General features: G+C 36.2%; 1 protein-coding gene across 1 annotated transcript in view; it reads right to left on the bottom strand.

The window, feature by feature from the left end:
• Positions 1 to 21,983, bottom strand: part of MALRD1 (MAM and LDL receptor class A domain containing 1) — a 567,689-nt gene that overhangs the window by 160,390 nt on the left and 385,316 nt on the right. The window contains exons 30-31 of the mRNA XM_060121258.1: positions 21,015 to 21,143; positions 12,410 to 12,571 (exon numbers count right to left, since the gene is read on the bottom strand). Coding sequence (XP_059977241.1) covers positions 12,410 to 12,571; positions 21,015 to 21,143 — 291 coding nt within the window. The remainder of the gene's footprint in view (positions 1 to 12,409; positions 12,572 to 21,014; positions 21,144 to 21,983) is intronic.

Below are 21,983 nucleotides of genomic sequence, written 5' to 3'. Positions count from 1 at the left end.
ATTGCTTCATTCACATGCTTTTCACTGAACACCATGTCTCACAGATGATAATATCTCCTGGCATTTCAAAAAAAAGAAAGCATCATCTGGGTCCTACCAGAAACAATTATTAAGTATTCCTGGAAGTATTTTAAGTGAACACAGACAAAACTAAGACAAAGAAAAGAAAAACAGAAATTAAGATTTTGTTTCTCCCCAGAGGCAGAAAAATGTGATATAAATTGGTTGGGGTATTGATTCAAATGGTACATGTGGGGACTTCCCTGGTGGCGCTGTGGTTAAGAATCCGCCTGCCAATGAAGGGGACACAGGTTCGAGCCCTGGTCTGGGAAGATCCCACATGCCGCAGAACAACTAAGCCCGTGCGCCACAACTACTGAGCTTGTGCTCTAGAGCCCACGTGCCACAACTACTGAAGCCCGCGCACCTAGAGCCGTGCTTCGCAACAAGAGAAGCCCATGCACCACAATGAAGAGTAGCTCCGCTCGCCGCAATTAGAGAAAGCCCACGCACAGCAACAGACCCAACGCAGCCATAAATAAAATAAATAAATAAAACACAAATGGTATATGTGGATGATTGGTAGTGGTTCAAGGTTTGACACCAGCATTGCTTTTTGCCAACAAAATGGAAATCACTGTCAGATCATGAGAGCTTAAGACACGTAGAGGACTTATAGATGATCTGGGCTTGTTCTTGCTGTCTAAACATCACCAAAGTCAAGCTTACCCTTTGTCTCTGCGTAAAATAAGGAAAAGAGGAATAACCCTGGCTTAACCACTCACTTCATGAAGAGAACTACCCTTGTTTTCTCACTTCATGAAGATGAAGTGAGAAAGAGAATTGCCTTTATTCTAACTCTGGTTGACAAACAAATGATGAGTGTCATTCATTGCCTTTCTGCAATGGTTTAGAGAAATCTAAACCTGCAAGACACATTCTGAGATTTATCAGCCAAAAAAGTCTCCTGTTTTTTTTTCCTTGGCATTGCTGTATATCTGGAGTGGAATGTTTGTAGTTCTAAAAAGTAACACAAGACAAAGAGAGTAGAAATGATACCGAACTGTGGTAAGAAAATGGCAACTAGAGTAAATAAGAAATATAGAAAAAAATACTTGTTTGTTTTGAGCTATTTATAGTGATAAAATGCCATCTTCCAACATTTTTGTGTTTTAGAAGAGAAACTACTGAGTATTCTTCACTTATCTGATCATCACATTTTCCATTTCAGTAAGTTTTGAGAATGTCATGTTAAGCCTTAGGGACTAAGGGTTACAAATGTAGGCTTTTGCTTTAGAGAGACGTGGGTCCCAGTGCTGGATTCCACGAGTGTCTTCTGTGTGGCTGGGGGCAAGTTATTTATTCTCTCTGTGCACCCATTTCCTCTGCTGTAAAACTTCAAGGTATTGTGAGGATTAAACAAGAAAGCCAGCAGAAAGCCAGGGACCTGGTGATCGGCACTCAGTGAATACCAGCTACATAGACACAATTTTTGACAAGACTTGTTCTATTTAGTTACATTTAACAATTATCAATTTTTAGTAGTAAAAAGAAATAAATGATAACAATAAAAAACCTCTCTTCATCTGTACTGTATGAAAGTAGACTCTTTAGTACTCTTTCATTCTAAAGTATATAATTACTGAATTAATACATTTTTAGAAAATATCAGAGCCAAGCTACTTTTACAAGATGATATTAAAGGTTACCAAAAGTTATAATAAAGTCAGAAAAATATGTTATGCTCTTTATTATTACTCATTTTATCCTAATACCCTATGTCTCCTTTTACCTAATGCTTATATGTTTTGGGGGCAACACAGGAGAAAAGTAAAGGGGAAAGAAAAAGGAGGTACAAATAGCAGGAAATGAGAAAAAATACGAATATTCATAATTTACATACATTCTATAATGCATAACTTGAGCGTAAAGAAAAAATATTGACAATGAAAGAAAGTTAGAATAACTACGTATTTTGTAGTTATGCTAAACATAAAGGGACCTGTCTAGGCCAAGTCAAAGAAACAGCTCTAAAATTAAGTAGAACAGAGAAAGCTTTCAAAAGAATCTGAGATAAATTCAGAGATCCCACATGATACCAGATCCAATTATGGGGATAATGCTGTCTAATTCATTGTTAAAACAGAGCATCCAAAGGAAATCAATTTATATGACCAGTAAAGGCCCAGGTGGCTGTGCTGGCCATGCTGGTGATCATAGTTGTGGTGATGGCTGTAGTGGTGGTGGTGTTTGAGATTCATGATGCAGTGATTGCCACTATTTTCAACTCAATTCTGTAGTAAGACAAAGTGCTTCCTATTCAAGAAGCTTCAGAATATGGCTGTCTAGTTGTGAAACAACTAAATATCATAAGGAAAGCATCATTCTACCAACAAAAATTATTGCAGAGGCCACAACAGTGAGAGGCCCGCGTACCGCAAAAAAACAAAAACAAAAACAAAAAAATTTAAGGTGATTACTTGAAAATGTAGGTCCTATAAGAATTAATACACAACGTATACATACAGATCTGGGATCGTTTTGTATAGTGAGTTATGTAGACAAGACCTGTCATCATAGGGATGTTATCACACAGTCATAACTCTTGTCTAACTGGTATTTCCCAACTCTGTAATTTCATAAAAACAATCGACTTTGAACCTTAACTACATATTAGGAAAAAAAACATATAGAAGACAAATGAAAGAAAATATGGAAATAAAGAAAGACATTGTTTTTTCTCTTTGAAAGTTATGGAACAAGGAACCACCATATTTGGGCAATAATACAGAAATACAGAAAGAAGTATTTTTTTTTTTTTTTTTTTTTTAGAAAGAAGTATTTTTAACATAGAGACTACTGATACCACAAGAAAAACTGCATGATAAGGTTTAATTATTAGGATGTAATATACACAATATAATATTATGAAGATAATCACCCCACTTTACTTTTTATATGTTCTTTTTTTTTCAAAGTACCTTTTGCTTAAAGTAGACTTAAGTTAAATATAGATAATTTTTGCAGTTTCTAGTGGCAAGTGTGTGAATTCATAAGCAAGAGATTGCCCATCTTCGAAGATATCCAGATAGGGATACTTTTCAGTACCTCTTTAGTCAATTCAAGTGGTTTTTTTTCACTTGAGAGACAAGAAAGCCTTCTCTATGTATGCAATGTAATACAGAACAGAACTGTCCAACAGAAACAGTGAGTCACATGTGGTTTTAGAATTTTTAGCAACACATTTAAAAAAGTAAAATAGGTTAATCCTTAGTAATACATTTTATTTAACCCCATGTTCCCCAAATGCTATCATTTCAACATATAATCAATGCACCAATTATTAATGAGATATTTTTAAAATTCTATTTTCTTTTGTACTCCATCTTCGAAACGCAGTGTGTGTTTTACACTTAAAGCACATCTCAGTTTGAACCAGCCATATTTCAAGGATTCAACAGTTCCGTGTCACTGGTGGCTATCATATCAGACAGTGTAGGCTATAAAAGAAAGCCTTTTAGTCAGAGAGTTCAATATTCCAATCCCCCTGCCCACTTACCCTTGTGGCTTGGTCAAGTTTCTTAACCTAAGAATTTAGTATCCTCTACATCACAATGTATTAAAAGGATTAAATAAGATAACAGATGCAAATCTTTTACTGTGTCTGACTCTTGGGAAACATTTAACATATGTTAGTTCTCTTTTTCTAAATCCCTCTGAATTTTCTCCTTATATTTTTTGAAAAAAAAAATCCTTTTGTCTGGATTTTCATGAAGATAAGAACAACAACTATTCAACATCCATCCACAGCCCTTTAGGAAACAGCAATGCAGGCACCCTCATTCTAGTGGCTACACAGAAAGATGTCTTTAACTTATAGCACCTTCCCACCCTTGTAGCTCCTAGGCTACTCTCCACTGGTTCCTGGTTCCTGGTTGATCCTTCTTTGAAGGCTCCACTTTTCCTTATTTTCCTCATAGTAATTAACTTCCCAGAAACTATACAAGCTTTTTATTTATAATGCTTGATATTGATTTTCTATTCCCCTCTGCTACACTGTCAGCCACATGACAGCAGAGATCCTTTTTTGATTTATTCAATATATATTCCAAATAACTAGAACAGCAGTTAGCAAAAAATGGGCTCAACGACTATTTGTTGAATGAATGAATGACTGAAAAAACATTTTTCACCATGCCAACGTAATTCATTTTATTTGCGCATCACGCACCTGTAGAAATTCTTCCATTTAGTCACATGCGTTTTTAAAGGGGTGGCTGAAGCACCACACAAATCCGAGCTGTTTTCCTTTAACCCTCTTCTCAGACTTTAATGTGATGATGATGATCATGACGACGAAGAGTAGCAGTATGCAGAGTAGTAGTAGGTTAGTAATTAACTTCCCTTGAAGTATCCAAAAAATTTCCATTTTAAGCAGAAATTTGCTGTGAACCGGTATCATAATAAATTCCAGTGTATTGTTTAAGGATCAGATAAAATAAAAGAAGTAGATATTTACAAATCATATACTTTGATTCTCTGAGTATCATTTGAAAATCTAGTGAAGAGATTATTTTTATTATTGTTTTCATGTCTTCATTTCTACCTTGTGTACAAATCCCTTAGTGTTTTCTGAATATCAAGTTCTTATTTCACGCTAGATGTCATATTGCCAAGGCTTTTTCACTTAAGTTGCATTCATATTTTTGGGGAACTATTTTTTAAAACATCTTTATTTTGGGAAATTGCAAATTTATACTGAAGTATAAAAAACAGTATAATGAAATCCCATCTACCCAAAACCCAGCTTCAACGATTTCAACCCATGATCAGTCTTGTTTCCTCTATATTACCACCCACATCCTCAATACCACTAGATTACTTGAAAGTAACCCTAAATATCAAATTACATCATCTTTATATACTTCAGTATATATTTCTACAAGATTAGAACTCTTTTTTCATAACTATTATATCACATTTAAAGATGAACTATACTTCCTTACTATAATTAAATATTTAGTCAGTAGGAAGCATATTTTATATGTTAATACAGATATAAGTATATTTATTGGAACATATATGTATACATGGGAATATATATATATTCCCAACTTTTTACATAATGTCGCCCATAGAAATGATTATACTCTAGCATGCTGCAATAAATGGAAGAGGGTAATTGCTGTTTGTTTTCAAATCAAAGCCTTCCACATGGGCATCTGATTGGCAGTTTTCATCCTAAGCACATGACAAGTTGGGTGATACAGGACTCTAAAGGCTCAACAGTAAACAGAGCAGTAGCTTTCTAAAGAGCGAAGAGAACATATGACAAACGTCTACTACACCGAGTTATCTATTTCCTCCAGGGATAACTGTTCTCTTTTCACGTCCTTATCTTTCTCTTTCATGACATTGGTTTTCTTTAAATGCCTGGTAATTCTTGGTTATCCATTTCAACTTTTTGTTTTTGTTTTTTTCTTAAATTTTTATTGGAATATAGCTGATTTACAATGTTGAGGTAGTTTCAGGTATACAGCAAAGTGAATCTGTTAATACATATACATATATCCATTCTTTTTTAGATTCTTTTCCCATATAGGCCATTACAGAGTATTGAGAAGAGTTCCCTGTGCTATACAGTAGGTCTTTATTAGTTATCTATTTAATATATAGTAGTGTGTATGTGTCAATCCTGACCTTCTAATTTATCCCCACTCCTTACCGCCGGTAACCATAAGTTTATTTTCTACATCTGTAACTCTATTTCTGTTTTGTAGATAAATTCATTTGTAGCCTTTTTTTAGATTCCACATATAAGTGATATCATATGATATTTGTCTTTCTCTGCCTGACTTACTTCACTCAGTATGACAATGTCTAGGTCCATCCATGTTGCTGCAAATGGCATTATTTCATTTCAACTTTTGAATGAAGGCCTTTGTTGCTTAGTATATAGGTAACAGGAAAGAATTTCCGCTGCTGTTATACAGAGCTGTTTCCCCACCGAGCTCTCCTTTGATTGGAAGAATGAAGAGAAGGTGCTGGACAGGTGGGTTGGGCATGTAGCCACACAGACGTCCCTACGGGGCAGTAGTTCTCAACCTTGGATACACATTAGAGACTTATGGGGAGTTCTTAAAAATCTTGCTGCCCAGGCCACAACATTGACCAATTAAGTCAGAATCTTTGTGGGGGGATCCAGATATTAGTACTTTGTTTAAACTCTCCAGCTGATTCTAATATTCAGCCAAGATTGAGAACCACTGTCCTTGGTTGTGAGACCAAGGGGTCGGCAGGCATGCAAACTGCAACGCTCCAATTTTTTATTCTTGGACAGAGTTATCTTTCTTTACTTCCTCCTGCAAACCTATAGTGTTGATCCTGTGCAGCCCCATGTATGACCCTGCCTCTTTTTTCAGGATCTAATTATCTCATGATAATCCTTTCCCAGGCAGGCAGATGCCCAGTTTTCTTTAGATGACAGTAGTCTGATTTTATCCTGGGAGAAAAAGCTACTTCTGTGAGCAGTTGTGTTTGAAACCCTGGTCCTGGCAGGGAAACACGAAGGGTGGGGCCAGGTTCCCAGCTCAGCCAGGTGTTCTGAGCGCTGTTCCTCAGTCAGTTACCCTCAATAATTCTTCATAACATTTCTCGGTATTTGTATTAGCTCGGGCTGACATAACAAAATACCACAGACTGGGAGCTTAAACAATAGAAAGTTATTTTCTCACTGTTCTAGAGGCTCAAAGTCCAAAATCAAGGTGCTGGCAGGGTTGGTTTCTCCTGAGGCCTCTCTCGTTGCTTGCAAACGGCCACCTTCACTGTGGGTTCTCACAGGGGCTTTACGCTGTGTAGGTGCCTCCTGGGGTCTCTTCCTCTTTTTATAAGGGCAGGGCACAAGTTCTACTGGATGAAGGCCCCAAATTTATGACCTCACTTGACCTTAAAACCTCTTTAAAGGCCCTTTCTCCAAATGCAGTCACATTGGGGGTTAGGGCCTCAACATCTGAATTTGGGGGGGGACACAATTCCGTCCAGGACAGTGCTTTTGATTTTAATCTTAGAATATTTGTGTAGCTTCCTTGGGAAGATCTACAGTGAACCATGTTTCCCTAGGATGGGATTTCTGCTGTCTTTACTCCATTCATTCTGATCCCATCAGCTTTTTTTAATTCCCTTCTGGAATACCTCAAACATTTCTGGTCCAAGGATTGGAATTTTTAAAAATGTGTTACAGTACAGTTATTATCTCCTTCTGTATGTGTATGTATGTGTGCATGAGTGTGTGTGGACATGATCAAAGTGAGTGGTCTGATAAACATGTGATCGAGGGCTGGCTTTTGTGTATAACACACCATATCCCTGACCAAGCCTCCACCCTCCCTACTCTATCAGAGACCAGGGTGAGATGCTGATATAAACCTAGAAGGAATAGAGGTTAAGTGGTCCCAAATATGGATGTTAAGGAGATTCAGGCAGAGCTGTATAAGGATGAAGGAAGATAGTGATGTTCTGGGAACGGGCTTGGATGAGGCTCCAAACACCAGGGGTTCATTTCTGGCTTGGTCACTCAGTATACAGGCTCAGAGAAGACCTTTAACTTCTCTGGTTCCTCATCTCTAATGTAGGAATAATAACATCTGTCCTGTCTGCCCAATAGGAAGTACAGTTATCACCCGTTAGCCTGCAGGGCTCTGTCAACCAAGTACCAAGTAAGTTCTGTCTGTTGAACACTTAATACTTTAAACTGCTGTCATACACATTAGAGCATTAGTGTCACTAAGATTGTTTGCGGGTACTTTTTGACCTTGGGCTGTGAACACAGAATTGCACAACAGTAAGCATGTGGGTTATATCAGGCAGCATATTCCATTCCAGTTACCTTCCAAACATTTACTTAATTCAGTTCCCAACACATTGTGTGTGGTGTTTAGTAGGCACTCAGGAAATATACCTTGCCTTAATTAATCCAAAATATTTGCAATAAATACAGAAGGAGATAGATCCAGGTCACATGAGGCCTACACAAGTATTCATCAAGTGCTACTCAAGTTTAAATGCTGGAGAGAATATAAACATAGCAAAAGATGTGACTTCTGCCCTACCGGAGTTTACAATCTAATTCTGGAGATGGTTAACTTATTATAACATTAAAAAGAAAATAAAGTTATGAGGGAAGGGAATAAAAACGAGACAGCAGCCTTTTGAATTTTACCTCTGTTAATTCATGTCACGCAAATGTCATTCTTGCCATTAAATCCCGTATATACTAAGCCCAAACACTATTTATTCATGTGCAGACTGGAGAGTGGATTAATGCTTGAAGTTTCTCTCTACAACTTTGGCAATGGCTCCAAAAAGACTCATAAACAGGCCTGCGATGGGCATTGAAAATGCCCTCCTTATGTATCTAATGCTTCATCTTGGTAACAATAAGTGAAAAGACACATAAATGCAGCTTTAATTAACAACGATGTTGCGATGCTTAGAAACAGACTGTAGGCTCTTTGAATCTGCTGGCCTTCTCATAAAGAATTTTGTTTTTCCCAGAAGGTCAACATTAATTAATGTCCTTATAATCTATTTAGCAGCCCATTGTCTCAGTGATGTCTAAACAAGTTTAGTGAGCCGTAGTGGTGTAGCCAGGATGATATAATCAGAGTGCTCTGCAAAAATATACTGTCTTGTGTAGTGATTAGCAGGGAGGATAATAAAGGATTCTGTCAGAATGATTAGTTTTCCTTATCTGTGGATGACATTACTTGTATACCATATTGCATAAATAACCAGATGGAAAACTTTTCATGTGGTCTTTAATGAACTCACACAAGCTATAAAAGTTCAAAAAAAGAAAATAAACACAACTATTAATAGTCCTTAATTGTTGCATTAAAAGGTATCCATAGATTACTTACGCTTGTCTTTTGGGACAATGTGTGGAAACTTTCTCATGTCCATCGATTATACTTCTACTTTTTCTTAAACTGAGCCTACAATACTTTTGTCCCATTAGTAGTATTATACAAGCAGACATGCTCGGTAATTTTCAAATATTGTCTTAGGAGAAGGAAAGATTGCTGCAGATTGCTGCAGATGTTATCAAAAGAACCCGCCAGTATTTGTTATCTAGATGTTACTGTCTGGATCTTAGTAGGAAATAAATATTGGTTTATTTCTTACAGTTTCTCAAGGAACAGAAACTAATATTTATCCTCAGGAACTATCAGAAAAGTAAAAAAAGTTCCATCTAAATGTATATTGATTACTGTGATGTTTAATATTAGGAAATAATTTAAGAATTTACCATTAGATAATTTTATAAATTATGGTATATCCAACAAGTAGAATACTATGATATAATAAAAACTATGTTGCTAAACATATTTCATAACATAAACTTGTTCGCACTATGTTTTTTAAATTACTAAATCAAGTAGAAACTTTCTTTTTATTGGCCAATATGTGCATTAAGGAAGAATGACAGGATACACAAATACGAAGCTTAAAGGTGGTTATATTACTCTACTGGAACAACTGGGGTTTTCTTTTTTCTGGTTATTTATATTTTTAAAATTTTAGAAAAAGATGTATTACTCAGTAATGTAAAATTGATGAAAAGAAAAACTGAAGAAAAAATAAATATTAAAAGAGTGAAATACAATAGTTCAGGCTTTTTAAGGAGTAAAACTTGAAACTATCCACCACATTTTCCACACACATAAATGTGCTACCATCATGTACGTTAGAGTTTCTTTTGAGGTGTGATTCCTGGTTTCAATTATTTTCTTTTTCTTTTTGCATTTATTCCTCCTCTCCTCTCCTCCAACCTTATCACCCATCCAAGTGATTCATGTTAATAAACGAGTATGTATCCTTTTTCATCCTCTTTTCCACGTTCACGTAGTTATTCTGGAAATATCTAGGTATGGAGTTATACATATGCACAGATGGGGGGGCAGTCATTGTTTGTTTTAGACATATTACATCACACCATATAATCATTTTGCACGTTGCTTTACTCCTTTTAGAATATCTTTTGGAAATCCCTGCAAATCAGCTGTATGGCACTAAACTCTCTTTTTAGTGGCTGCGTGATACTGTGTGTTGTGGATGTAACCGGTTATGTTGGCTGCTCCTCTAGGTTCTTAACTTTGGCCCCTTGGGGATAGTTGTCAATTTCTGAAGACATTTTGAGTTGTCAGCACCCGGGAGAGGAGTGATGCTGGTATCAAGTGGGTAGAGGCCACAGATACTGCCAAGCATCACACAGTGCACAGGGCAGCCGCACAACAATTAATTAGATTACCCAGAACATCACTAGTGTCCAGGCTGAGTCACCCACCAGGCACACTCTAATCTCAGGGTGTTTGGCACTGGCGGTCCCTGGGGCTGGAACACTCTTTCCTTAGGTACCTACCTGTATCACTCTCTCACTTCCGTCAAATCATTTTTTGAATGGCATTTTCTCAGTGCAGCCTATTCTGACCAGCTTATTTAAATTGCCATCCTCCCCCAACCCATCCCCTGGCCTTCCGGATCCTACTTCCTCTATTCTTTCTTTCCTCTACTTCTAACAGGCCATATAACTTATTTACTTATTATGTTTATTTATTATTGTTTCCCTCCGTCTAGAATGTGAACTCCACTGTGGCAGTGAATTTTGTCTGTTTTATTCACTAACGTATCCCCAGGACCTAGAACAGTGCCTGACACTTAATAAATGAATAAATAAAAGAGGAAAGGAATGAATAAATGATTGTATGAATGATGCATGTTCATATTATTTCTCATTTCTTTCAACTGCAAACAATGCTGACGTAAATATCCTTACACACGTACTTATGTCTTGGTCCTTGTATTTCTATGTGGCCAGAATGCTTTCCAAAACAGAAAATTTCTCATAACCATTAATGAGTATCCTTCTGCTCCCCCCACTCCATCTCTCAATCATCTGTAAGTGCCTTTTGAAAATCTCTTCCCATCTGATTATTTTAATTTGCATTTTTCTGATGAGTTGTGAACTTGAGCATCATTTAATATATTTGTTGATTATTTGAATTTGATCATCTGTGAACTGGCTAGGCAAATCTTTCCTGGTTGTTAAAATTGCCATTTCTAATAAGTTTGTGAGAGTTATCTGTATATACAGTCTACCTGTAATATGTAAAGAAAAAAACTTCAAATCTATTATATGCCTGTTGATTTTGTTTATGAAATATTTAGATCATAGCTATAATTTTATATCTGAGCATTTGGAAGTTTGATACTGCCTTTAAATTATACATAGTTTACCCTATGTTTTCTTGGTAAGAGTTTTATTATTTTAATTTGTTAGATCTACATCTTTAATCCATGTGGAATATATGTTGTATATGAAATATATAGAAGAAAAACTGGAATTTAATTTCATTTCCTTCCAGGTGGACAACCAGCTATGCCAGCATCATATTAAATAATACAACTTCTTCCCACTGAATTGGCCTTTGTTATATACTAAATCCTCCTAATTAACTTACCTAAGTGTCTTGATTTTCTGTCCTGTTCCATTAACCTATAACATGGTGTATACTAATCTCATTTTTTTTTTAAGGAAAAAAAACTTGATGAAAGGCAGAAAAAATACAACTTGACAGGTCGAAAGGAATAGAAATATTCAATCTGAAGCTGAATTAGGAAACACCTTTAAAATAAGAATGAACATCCATGCTGTAATTGAACATCATGATATTTTATCCCTAAGAAAAGTTTTGTCCCTAAGAAAAGTTATCACTGAAAAAAGTTATTTTTAATTCCTAAGAAAGTTAGATTCCTAAGAAAAGTGTTGAGTATCAGGCAAGATTTCAGGGTAAAAGTAAACAAGAATACAAGCTTCCTTCTACTCTGACTCTATTAATTGGAAAACCATTTAAGATTACATTGATCTCATGTCACAGCCAGGAAGCAAAACTTGTTCAGAGTTTGCTGATGCTCATTCTTTTTATCACCACTTACCTTTTAAATCTCTGCCCCTGTACTTCAGAGGGTCTGGAATGAAATTGGTGGCAGGCTAGCGATCATCGTGGCAGCATGCCAACTATATACCTTTGTCTACTGCATGCATTAATCTGAATGTTCCCTACTTGTCCCTGCCCCAATTGGGGACTTTAAGGCCACCTTTAGGGTAGGGTAAATAAAATCTGTGAGTCTCTTAAATAGAGTCATTGATTTCCTTGTTGTGGCAATATCAGTTCTAGGTCTATTAAATAATTCAGGGGTTAAACGGAAGGAACGAACTCTCTTTTCATAAAGGCTATTGAGCTCTACCCCCACAAAGACATAAGGAAGGTGCTCTGACATTCACTCAAATAGTTAAAGCAAATTTCCAGCCCAGTGAACTACATGGCCTGACTATCTCTACTGCATTTACCTGGTGTGTGATCGAGGTCTGGACTCAATGCTTCAGTAGGAATTCTGCTGCCAATGGCCCAATCCAAGTCATCTTGAGAGTCTTGAGTAAGACTGCAAGCTGTGGTCCAGCTTCCTGAAGTTATTTCAAAATTGCAGCTTCCTGCCGTGCTTGTATACTGGCCTAAGGAAACAAAAATATTAATGGAATGCCGTAGAAATGTATGTCACACTTGATATTATACTACATTTGCGATGATTTAAAATTAGTATTTGCATACTCTGTTTATTTAAAAATTTAAAGAACCAGGGTATTTGCACTCATTGGAAATATCAGTTGTACACCGAAACTTTTTTTATCACAGGGTCTAGAAGCAGTACATGAATACTGTCATTTAGCCATTAAGGATTTACATGGATTGACTAATAACATTTTAGATGATAGATAAAACTGTATCTACACATGAACAATGTACAAAACATTATGATAATTTGGATTATTCAGGTCAAATAAATCAGTATCTCCAGTTGTCTGGATGTTTAACTCCTTCCCTCTGTCCACTCTGGTGTTTGAACAGCATAGACCATTACAGAGGAAAAGTCATTTAACTAGAGAAAAGGTGCCTTTGGTAGAAGTAGTAAACCATATAGGATGCAAACCCTCTCAGCATTCCATACCCATCACCTACGTACAGCATTTCAGAGCCAGTCACTAAATTATTTCTCACTAAATAATGAAAGAAGTTCTCTTCTAAAAGTATTGATTCATAACTCATCAAAAAACTAAGTTGTTCACAATGAGAAAAATTACTAGATAACTGATTGTCTACTACCTAGTCATCTGTGAAAAGTGCCTTCATAATACCCTGATACTGCTTTCATTTTTCTTTAATTTTCTTTTTGCATAGCAGTTATTATTTTTGAGCATTCACTGTAAAAACTGTGTTATAGAGACAGAATGAATTATTGGGTGGTTTAATCAGTATGAATCAACTGAGATTGTCATTGACTTTTTTTTTTAGAAAGATGAAGTTTGTATTATTTTTAACGTTTCTTCTCCAGATGGTTTCTTGTTCATAACTTTTTCTTAACATAAAACTATTATTAGCATATATAGAAACTTTGTCAGCAAGGAAAAACTTGCTGTTAAAATGGATGCCAAACATTTGGCAAAACAAAGCTTTAATATTTTTATAGAAAATTTTCTGGATCTCTAAGAGTATTTTCATAAAATCTCAGCATTTTACTTCTCTGGCATGATTGCATCTTATCCCTAAAAACTAGAATCGTTTTTAATTATATACATTTCTTTCATTCATTCTACATGACTTATGCTCCACTGGTTTTTATATACTTATTTATGGGCTCTGTATATCCTTTTTATGCCATGCTTATACATAGGTTTATACCATGCTTATATAATATGGATAAAAGTGAGGAATGTGGTTCTCCAGGTGTTTAGTTAACACAACCGCAAACATGTGGAATCTTCCAATGTTACAAACAAGACAGCCATTGTGTGTTTGTTAGAATGATGTCACACACAGGTTCTATAGTATTTCTGTGTAACTGACTCCCAGGCACATAGCCCCTACAATAATTATTCTTTTTCTATTCTCTGTGACCACTCTTGTCCTTCCTCTTCCACCGTATTTAATATATGACTTCACCATTGACTCTAAAGATATCTACACAATCAGGATTCATTCTCTTACATTTCAGCCTCTCTAACTCAAATTATATCACTTTTACTTTTCCCTTTACTAGGGTTAACCTTGGTTTATGATCTCAACTGCTTACCAAACACTGTTATTAGCATTCCACAGCTGCATTTATTTCAAAGTTATACAACTTTTCCACATCTTTCAATCACACATTCTCTATTAATTCCTTTCTTATATTGCAGAGTTAGCTGGGGTGCCCCTCTTGTTAAAAAATTACATAATTAAAAAAAGTCTCACTCTATGTATCTTCACTCATTCTTTCCCATAGCCTTTCATACTTTTGTGCAGATGACCTACAAATCTACAGCTACAATGAAATGCGGGTGTTTATCTACAAATGTTTGTTGAACATTCCACTTGGAATATGCAATTATCATCTCAAAACCAACAAGCCTAAAATGAACTCATCACTTATCCCTCTAAATGGGTTCTTCTCTCTGAGATTACTGATTAATCTCATAGCATGAATCTTCTCTCTTTCTAAAGATTCACACTATGAAGTTATCTTTGATTCTGCATTCTTTATTTCCATATCTAATCTATCACCAACAGCTATAGATTCTCCCTTCGAGAACTTGTTTAGTTCATTCCTTTCTTTGCAGCTCTATAGTTCCTGTTCCAGCTCCATTGGTTCAAGCCCCTGGTTTATGTTAAGAGCCTCTTTCTTTAGTGTAGCCTTCATCCTATCAACCTTATACACCCAAACCACATTATTAATCTTCAAGACTGCTCTCATGTTATTTCCCTTGCTCGAAATATTCAGGTGTTCACATTATTTGAAAATGCCCTCAAAACCTCTAGCCTTGAATACAATAACCTTTCTGTTGATGCAATGCTTTTTTAGGCTGAAATCTGTCTTGTCTCCAAAACTGCCTCTACTTCAATGAAATCTTTCAGAAAAATTTCTTTTGAATAAAACTGACTTTTTTCAACTTTTATGTTGAAGTACTTCTCTCTCTCTCTCTCTTTTTTGGCACATGTTCTCTAGCAATTCGATGCTCATTTGTCAGTCCTTCCTTCCCTCTCTTGTTCAGGACAGAACTGCAGTTTTATCTAGGAATTCACCTTCTTTCACTCAGATATTTGTTGGAAGAGTGAAACGGTCCCCTGTAACACCAGAGGCGGCTCACGGTTTATCTAAGCAATCATGATGCGATGTTCAAACTTCCCTTGTCTTGAGTGGTTTAAGATAGTCTTGGGATGCTTTTCTGGACAATGAGACTTACTAGGGAAAAGACACCTAGGAAAAGGTTTCTTTATTCTTAAAAATAAATCAAAAGGAAGAAAACCTATTTGTCCTTTCTCAGGATATCATTGCAAAGATGCGATGCTTGGGACTAAAGAGATTCTATGGGGAGCTGACTTTATAAGAAAATCCATTATCTGAAGATGGCAGAACATAAAGAATGAAGGAGGGCATATAGTTCTATACGTTTGATGACAAAAGTTACTAAATTAACCAACTCTAGAGCTCCCTTGCTTTTGGACTTCTTGCTATTTGAGATAATACATTTTCCTTATTGTCTATCAGTTAGAGATGCATTTAGTTTCAAGTAACTGAAAACCCAAATAATAGTAGCTTAAACAGCTACTATTCATTTATCTCAATTAACAATATGTCAGGAAGGTGTCAGTTTAAGGTTGGCACTGTGACTGTGGTTCAAATGTGTAGTTGTAAAGCACATATTTTCCATCTTTCCTTTCTGTCATCTTGCCATCCTCATGCTCATTCATGGTTGCAAGATGATGCTGCACCTTCCAGCGTTGAAAAATCCAAATATTCAAGGCATTGAAAGGAATGGGAAGAGGAAAGAAGAGAAAAGCGTTTTCCTATTCTGGTGCTTTTTCTTTTTGAAAGGGCTACCTTCCCCAAATTCCCACATGTATCTCACTGGCGGGCGAGTGCTCACGGGCGGCTACAAAGAAGTTTGGAGGAGATGGTACCTGTGGCTGGTCATAATGTTGCCCTGGATAAAACTGCAGTTCTGTTTCTAAGGAACAAAAAGAAATGGATAGGCAACAAGCAGGGACTGCTATGATGTCTACACCTGTCAAGGTTGGAATTTCTGTTACAAGTGTATTAATTAATGTATCTTCTCCATTCCATCTAGCAAATAATACTCTTTCTTGAATGTCCAACTTCTGTACTATCTTTCTCTTTCCAGATCATGTCAGTTCTCAGGGTCTGTGTGTGTGTTTTATAACAGTAATCATAGTTATTACTATTCGTTTGGCAACTTATGACTTCTTTATTTTGCACTGCCACCTTAATTGTTGTTTACTATTGAACTACTGTAAACATTTCCATGTGATCAGGTATTATTATTGAACTGCATTATATAAGCCATGATTCCATACTAATTACTGAATGATAGATGATATGAAGACTTTGTAATATTAATATTTCTTGATGATTAATATGTATCAATATTTTCAAAATGGCTATTGCTTTAGAAAAAATATTTTCCAAATTGTGATCTTTATTATGATCCCTTGAATGGATTCAAAGTATTACTAACATTGTTTTAAACGACTGGCACTGTTCCACTGGTACAATATTCAGCCATATTGTTGTAGGTCAGTATAAATATTAATCAACTCAGTTATATTAAAGAGATGGCTCCGTAATTAATTATTTTTAATTCTCACATCCACATAGCAACCTTATTTTGCCATACCATGATATATAACATAGAACTATTAAACAGTTTCTCCTCATTGTGAAATGCCTTTTTGGAAAGCTGCACTGAGAAGGATTTTGGAGAATCTGGGTACAGTGGGGAAGAGTGACATGACTGACTAATGATGTTTATCACTGTCAGATGCAGGAGAGAAAGTACCCATCCCATTCTGCGCATCCCTAGCCTAGAATACAAGGCACGCTTACTACGTGTTTTAGGTAATAATTTCCTCCATGAAAAAAAGAGCATATTTTCTAACTTAACTGTTTCTTTTAAAAAGAATTGATCTTATTTGTTACCAACCATGCATTTTTGCAACAAGAGGTAGCAATGCAAAAGAAGATTTTATCTTTGCTCATAACCTAAGGTAAGAATTCAGTCATGAGGAATAGCTGCATTTATTGTCTGGTAAGTATAAAGGACATGTAAATAAGGCATTCACAATGACGGACAAATTTCAAGAGAATATAAAAATAATGGCATGGAAGAAGCTAACATTAATCCTGAAAGACTGAACAAATATATTCTTTACATTATTTCATTTAATTCTCAAAGCACTCTGTATGTTATTATATGTACTATATATAGATAAGGAAATTGAGCCTCTGAAAATTTAAATAACTGCCCAACAAATGATGGTCAAAGTCAAAATGAAGACTTCAGTTTAATAACCCAAAGGTCAATTGTTTCCTTATATTTCTCCAAAGGTGACTTTGAAAATGTTGTAATTTATTCCATTATCCACGATAGATTCTCTGCCTGCAGGAATCCAGCCCTGATGCCTCCAATATTTCCCAAAGACCATCATATAAAATATTGATGGAGTCAATTTGCAGCATCAATAAGTCACCTGTATATCTCTGTGTGCTGTGCAATGTTCCTTTTGGAGGTGAACAAAATCTATCAAGAAGTTTTAAGAAAAGTGACTATTTCATTTGTCAACATATTGCTTTTATTTTAATAAATTCAAATACTTCTTGCAGTTGTCCATCAGAGTCATGGGTAACACTAACAGACATGGATATGTAACTGACTTCAGTTTCTGATAATCAAAACTGCCTTTGTGTGTTTTATATCAATACCTCAAATAGCTGTGGGAAAAAAATAAGAATCATATAAGGTACTCTGAGAAGAAAAATGAGTGAAGCAAAAAGAACATGGGCAGCATTCACATTTGAAAAACCAAAACACCTGTAACTCTTTCTGATGTTTTTAGGTCTATTTTTATATTTCATATACAGATGTACATACACACACACACATTTTTCTTCATATGTACTCCCCATATAAGCTGTGATAACCTTATTCCTGATAGCACTTGTTACACTTAAAAAATAATCAGGAATCTTTTCATTTACTAACTACCTTTTCAAAAAGCAAAGAACATTATATTTAATGCATTTTTCCCTCTAGGTTTTTTTTTCCACAGTAGAAAGTGAATTTCTGAAGCCCAACACAATGTCTTTTTCGTTTTTATATACCCAATGTTTAGAAAGTTGTTCCCAGCCCTACTAGGAATAGGAATAAACACAAGAGTATAATTTTTATATAAACTTTTCAATATATGTACATTTTTACATGAGAGGAAGATATTTACTGTCTGTAATAAGTTTTCTATATGCATGTGATAGCTGTCCTTCTCACCCCACTGGATTATGTATGTCAATGACATCATTTCAAATTATTTTTTCTTTAGAGCCTTCATAAATCTGGCCAAGTTTTTCATGTTTTGTTGGTGATTATTAAATGCTCTATTTGTTATGTCTTGTGGGGAAAATGGTGATTTCAAAATGCTTCAGAGCATTGTTTTAGAACTCCATTGAAATCAATTCCTAACAGTCAATATAAAAAATATATATATTTTTGGTGCACTTAAAAGAAGCTAGAAATAACACTAGAAAGTATTATTTAATGTATTATAAATTTCATTTGAGAATATATATATTATAAAGGAAATATTTTGTGAAATTAAGATTACAATACTGTAGTATTCAAAATACAGTTTAAAAAAGTGCCAATCATTTTCACTTTCTTCTTTGCCTGACTTAAAATTAAAAGATGGGATGAATGTTGAGGATACTATGCTAAGTAAAATAAGCTAGTCACAAAAAGACAAACACTGTGATTCCACTTACATGAGGCACCTAGAGTTGTCAAATGCATAGACAGAAAGTAGAATGGTGGTTGTCAGGGGCTGGGGGTGGGGAGAATAGAGCGTTATTGTTTAATTGGTAGAGTTTCAATTTTTCAAGATAAAAAAAAGTTCTGGATATGGGTTCTGGACGCCCTCTAAGGGAAAAAACCTTTCCGATGACACGCAAGCTGGCATAAGTGTGAAGCTGTGGTGTTGGCTGCACAACGATGCCAATATACTTAATGCCACTGAGCTGTACAGTTAAAAAGGTTAGAATAGTAAATTTTATGTTACGTATATTTTATGTACACTTTACCACAATTAAAAAAAATAGCAAATGCAAGAAAGAGAAATGAACACTTCAGAAGTAAACATCCCGAGGAATAAAAATAACACTGAGCTAAAAATAAACATTTAAATGTGCCTTGTGTAGTAAGCCTTCCCTGTGCATGTGTGATATTTTCCCACTGAGAAATGGAGTCTATTCCCTTCCTCTATTTGAATCTAGGCTAGACTTTGTTATTTGAATAACCATTAGGAAGAGCCAGGAGGGACATTCTGGAACTTCTGAGGCTAAGTCATACAAACTCTTTGCTATTTTTCCTCAGGCTCTTGGAACTTTCTGCGAATGAAGAATGTTGCATGCCAGGTCAGTAAACAAAGGACATTGTAGCCATCAGCCACTGCCCACCCCTCCCACCCCCTAATGGTGCGCCCTGAGGGAACTCAGGGTAGAAACAACAGGATGCCCTCCATCAAGCCCTCAGCCACTGCAGCCCCCTCCCCCACCCCGGCAAGGTGCACCCTGAGGGGATTTAGGATGGGAAAAACCAGGATGCTGGCCCTAGATAGCTAAGGTGTGTAGCAAAGGAATGACTTCACTGAACACAGTCTCTTGCATCTTCCCAAACACAGAAAAGCACTAAATTCCTTAACTTGAGTTATCTGGTTTTCTTTAATTAACAGTAATCTTTTGATGTTTGGGCTCCCAAAACTCCTGTATATCCTGTCTCCCCCTCTACCTCTTGGGAGCAGTTCCTCAGAGGGATCTGAGAGGCTGCCTCCTGGGCTGAAGTTCTCATACTTCTTAACTTTGAGGTTGTGCATTCTTTTACAGTCGACACATGGTAAAAGCCAATCCCATGTAAGATGTCTGACTAACCCGTGATAGCCCAAGCCACAGGGATTGCCCTGGAGGTTGATTCCATGTTGATCCAGACAGAGAAACCAAAGAGTACACATGTGCCGAACATGTAGGGGATAAAGGCATCTTGGAAGTGATCCTCCAGGTCCAGCTGTACCAGTCTGAGCCATGTGGATCAGAGACAAGCTGCCTAGCCCATTCCTTCCTGAATGAATGATCCACAAAATTGCAAGCAAAATGAAACTTGTTTAGGCCACTAACTTTTAGGGTAGTTTGTTAGGCTGCAAACATTAACGGCAACAGGCAGCCTGTATGGTATCAAGATTCCATATGAATGCTCACCAATAAGATATATGAAAAAAAATTCTTTGGATTTAAATATGTGTTCATGTTTTAAAATTACACACTTGGCTTTATACATGAATTTAAAAATCATTTGAATTAAAGTTTGAATAAAAAAACCAAAGTGGTTCTTGTATTCCTCTTTTACCAGGGCAATGTAATTATTAAAATTAATCATTAAACTAGTATTTATTCGAAGTGTTCTTTTTTCACCTCACCTATAAAATCAGTCATTTTTTGGGGAAAAAGGAATGGAATCAGTCATGAGAACTGATGAAGAAATGTAGGCTCTGCTAGTTCAGTTTCTGACCATTTTAACCCTGACTCTGCACACAGTTCTATATAATGACATGATGGGAAATTTTTGTGACATGATTTGCTATAGATTTGTTGCAGTTTTTAGTCTGGGGGTAAAAAGGATGGAAGGGCTGCCATTTAAATATTTGCATAGAGAAGTTGGAAAAATGTTTTGTCTATTCTAAATCTACTCTGGTGCATGAGAAGAACATTTCTTCTCAGTCATCAATGCCAATAAGTTACTCTGCTAACAAAGTGAAAATCTGTGCTGAACTGGCAGCATCAGAACAGACAAATACACTTACCACAGTGAGCTTCATCAGACCTATCAGAGCAGTCTGGGTGATAGTCACAGACCAGGTGGGATGCAATACACTTCTTGTTGTGGCACAAGAAATCAGTGGCTTCTGGGCAAATCTCAGAAGTCTCTCCCACTGGGGGGAAAACAAAATAACAAACACAAACATCATTTGGTAACACTTTCATCAAATTTGAATACTCCTTTTAGTTCCCACACTATTAGATAAGTTAAAGATTTTAATTGTTGTCCAAGGTAGACTTGTAGACAACTCCCCATCTCTCAGTCCCACCTGGAACTGTTCAGCAAGTAACATAGATTGTACTTCCAAAATATCTTTTAACCAGTCAAGGGCTGACCATCGTCTATTACATAAACCCAAACTCCCAATCAAGGCATTAAAAATGTTTTGGTTTTTGGTTCCAGCTTAGTTTTCCAGGCTCATTTTCTGCAACTCTTCTCTTAAGCACCTGCAGGTAAACTATATCCTAGGACTGAGGGCTTCACAAATATGCCACTTGGTCTGCATTTTACCACATGTTCACAAATGCTGCTTCCTTTACCTGTACTGACCATTCATTCCCTCTTGTGGTCTTGGTGGTCTGTTCAACCTTAGGACTCAAGGAAGCAACCTCTCTCTCTACCCTTGTCTTGCCTTTCTCTTTGCCATCCAAGCCTCTGGTCAGACACTCCCTATTTCATGCTGCCTAAGGATACTTTTATTCCTATATTAAATGCTTACCACCTCGTATAAGAGCTGTTTACACTTCTGGCTGTCCTCCCAGACTCTAAGCTCCCTCGACACAGGAGTTGTTGCTGTGTTTTCTTGGGCCTAACACAGCACCTAATATACAATTTGTGCTTTATAAATGTTGGTTATAATAACTGAAGGCATAATGATTTCATCTAAAGGAGGCTTAGAAAAGCAAATTGACATAGAATTTTCAAAGCAATTCACATGTTGCCATATCATTTC

This window comes from Lagenorhynchus albirostris, chromosome 1, assembly GCF_949774975.1.
Source record: "Lagenorhynchus albirostris chromosome 1, mLagAlb1.1, whole genome shotgun sequence".
NCBI lineage: Eukaryota > Metazoa > Chordata > Mammalia > Artiodactyla > Delphinidae > Lagenorhynchus > Lagenorhynchus albirostris.
Note: the sequence above shows the minus strand (reverse complement) of the source record. Positions and strands in the feature narration are given on the sequence as shown.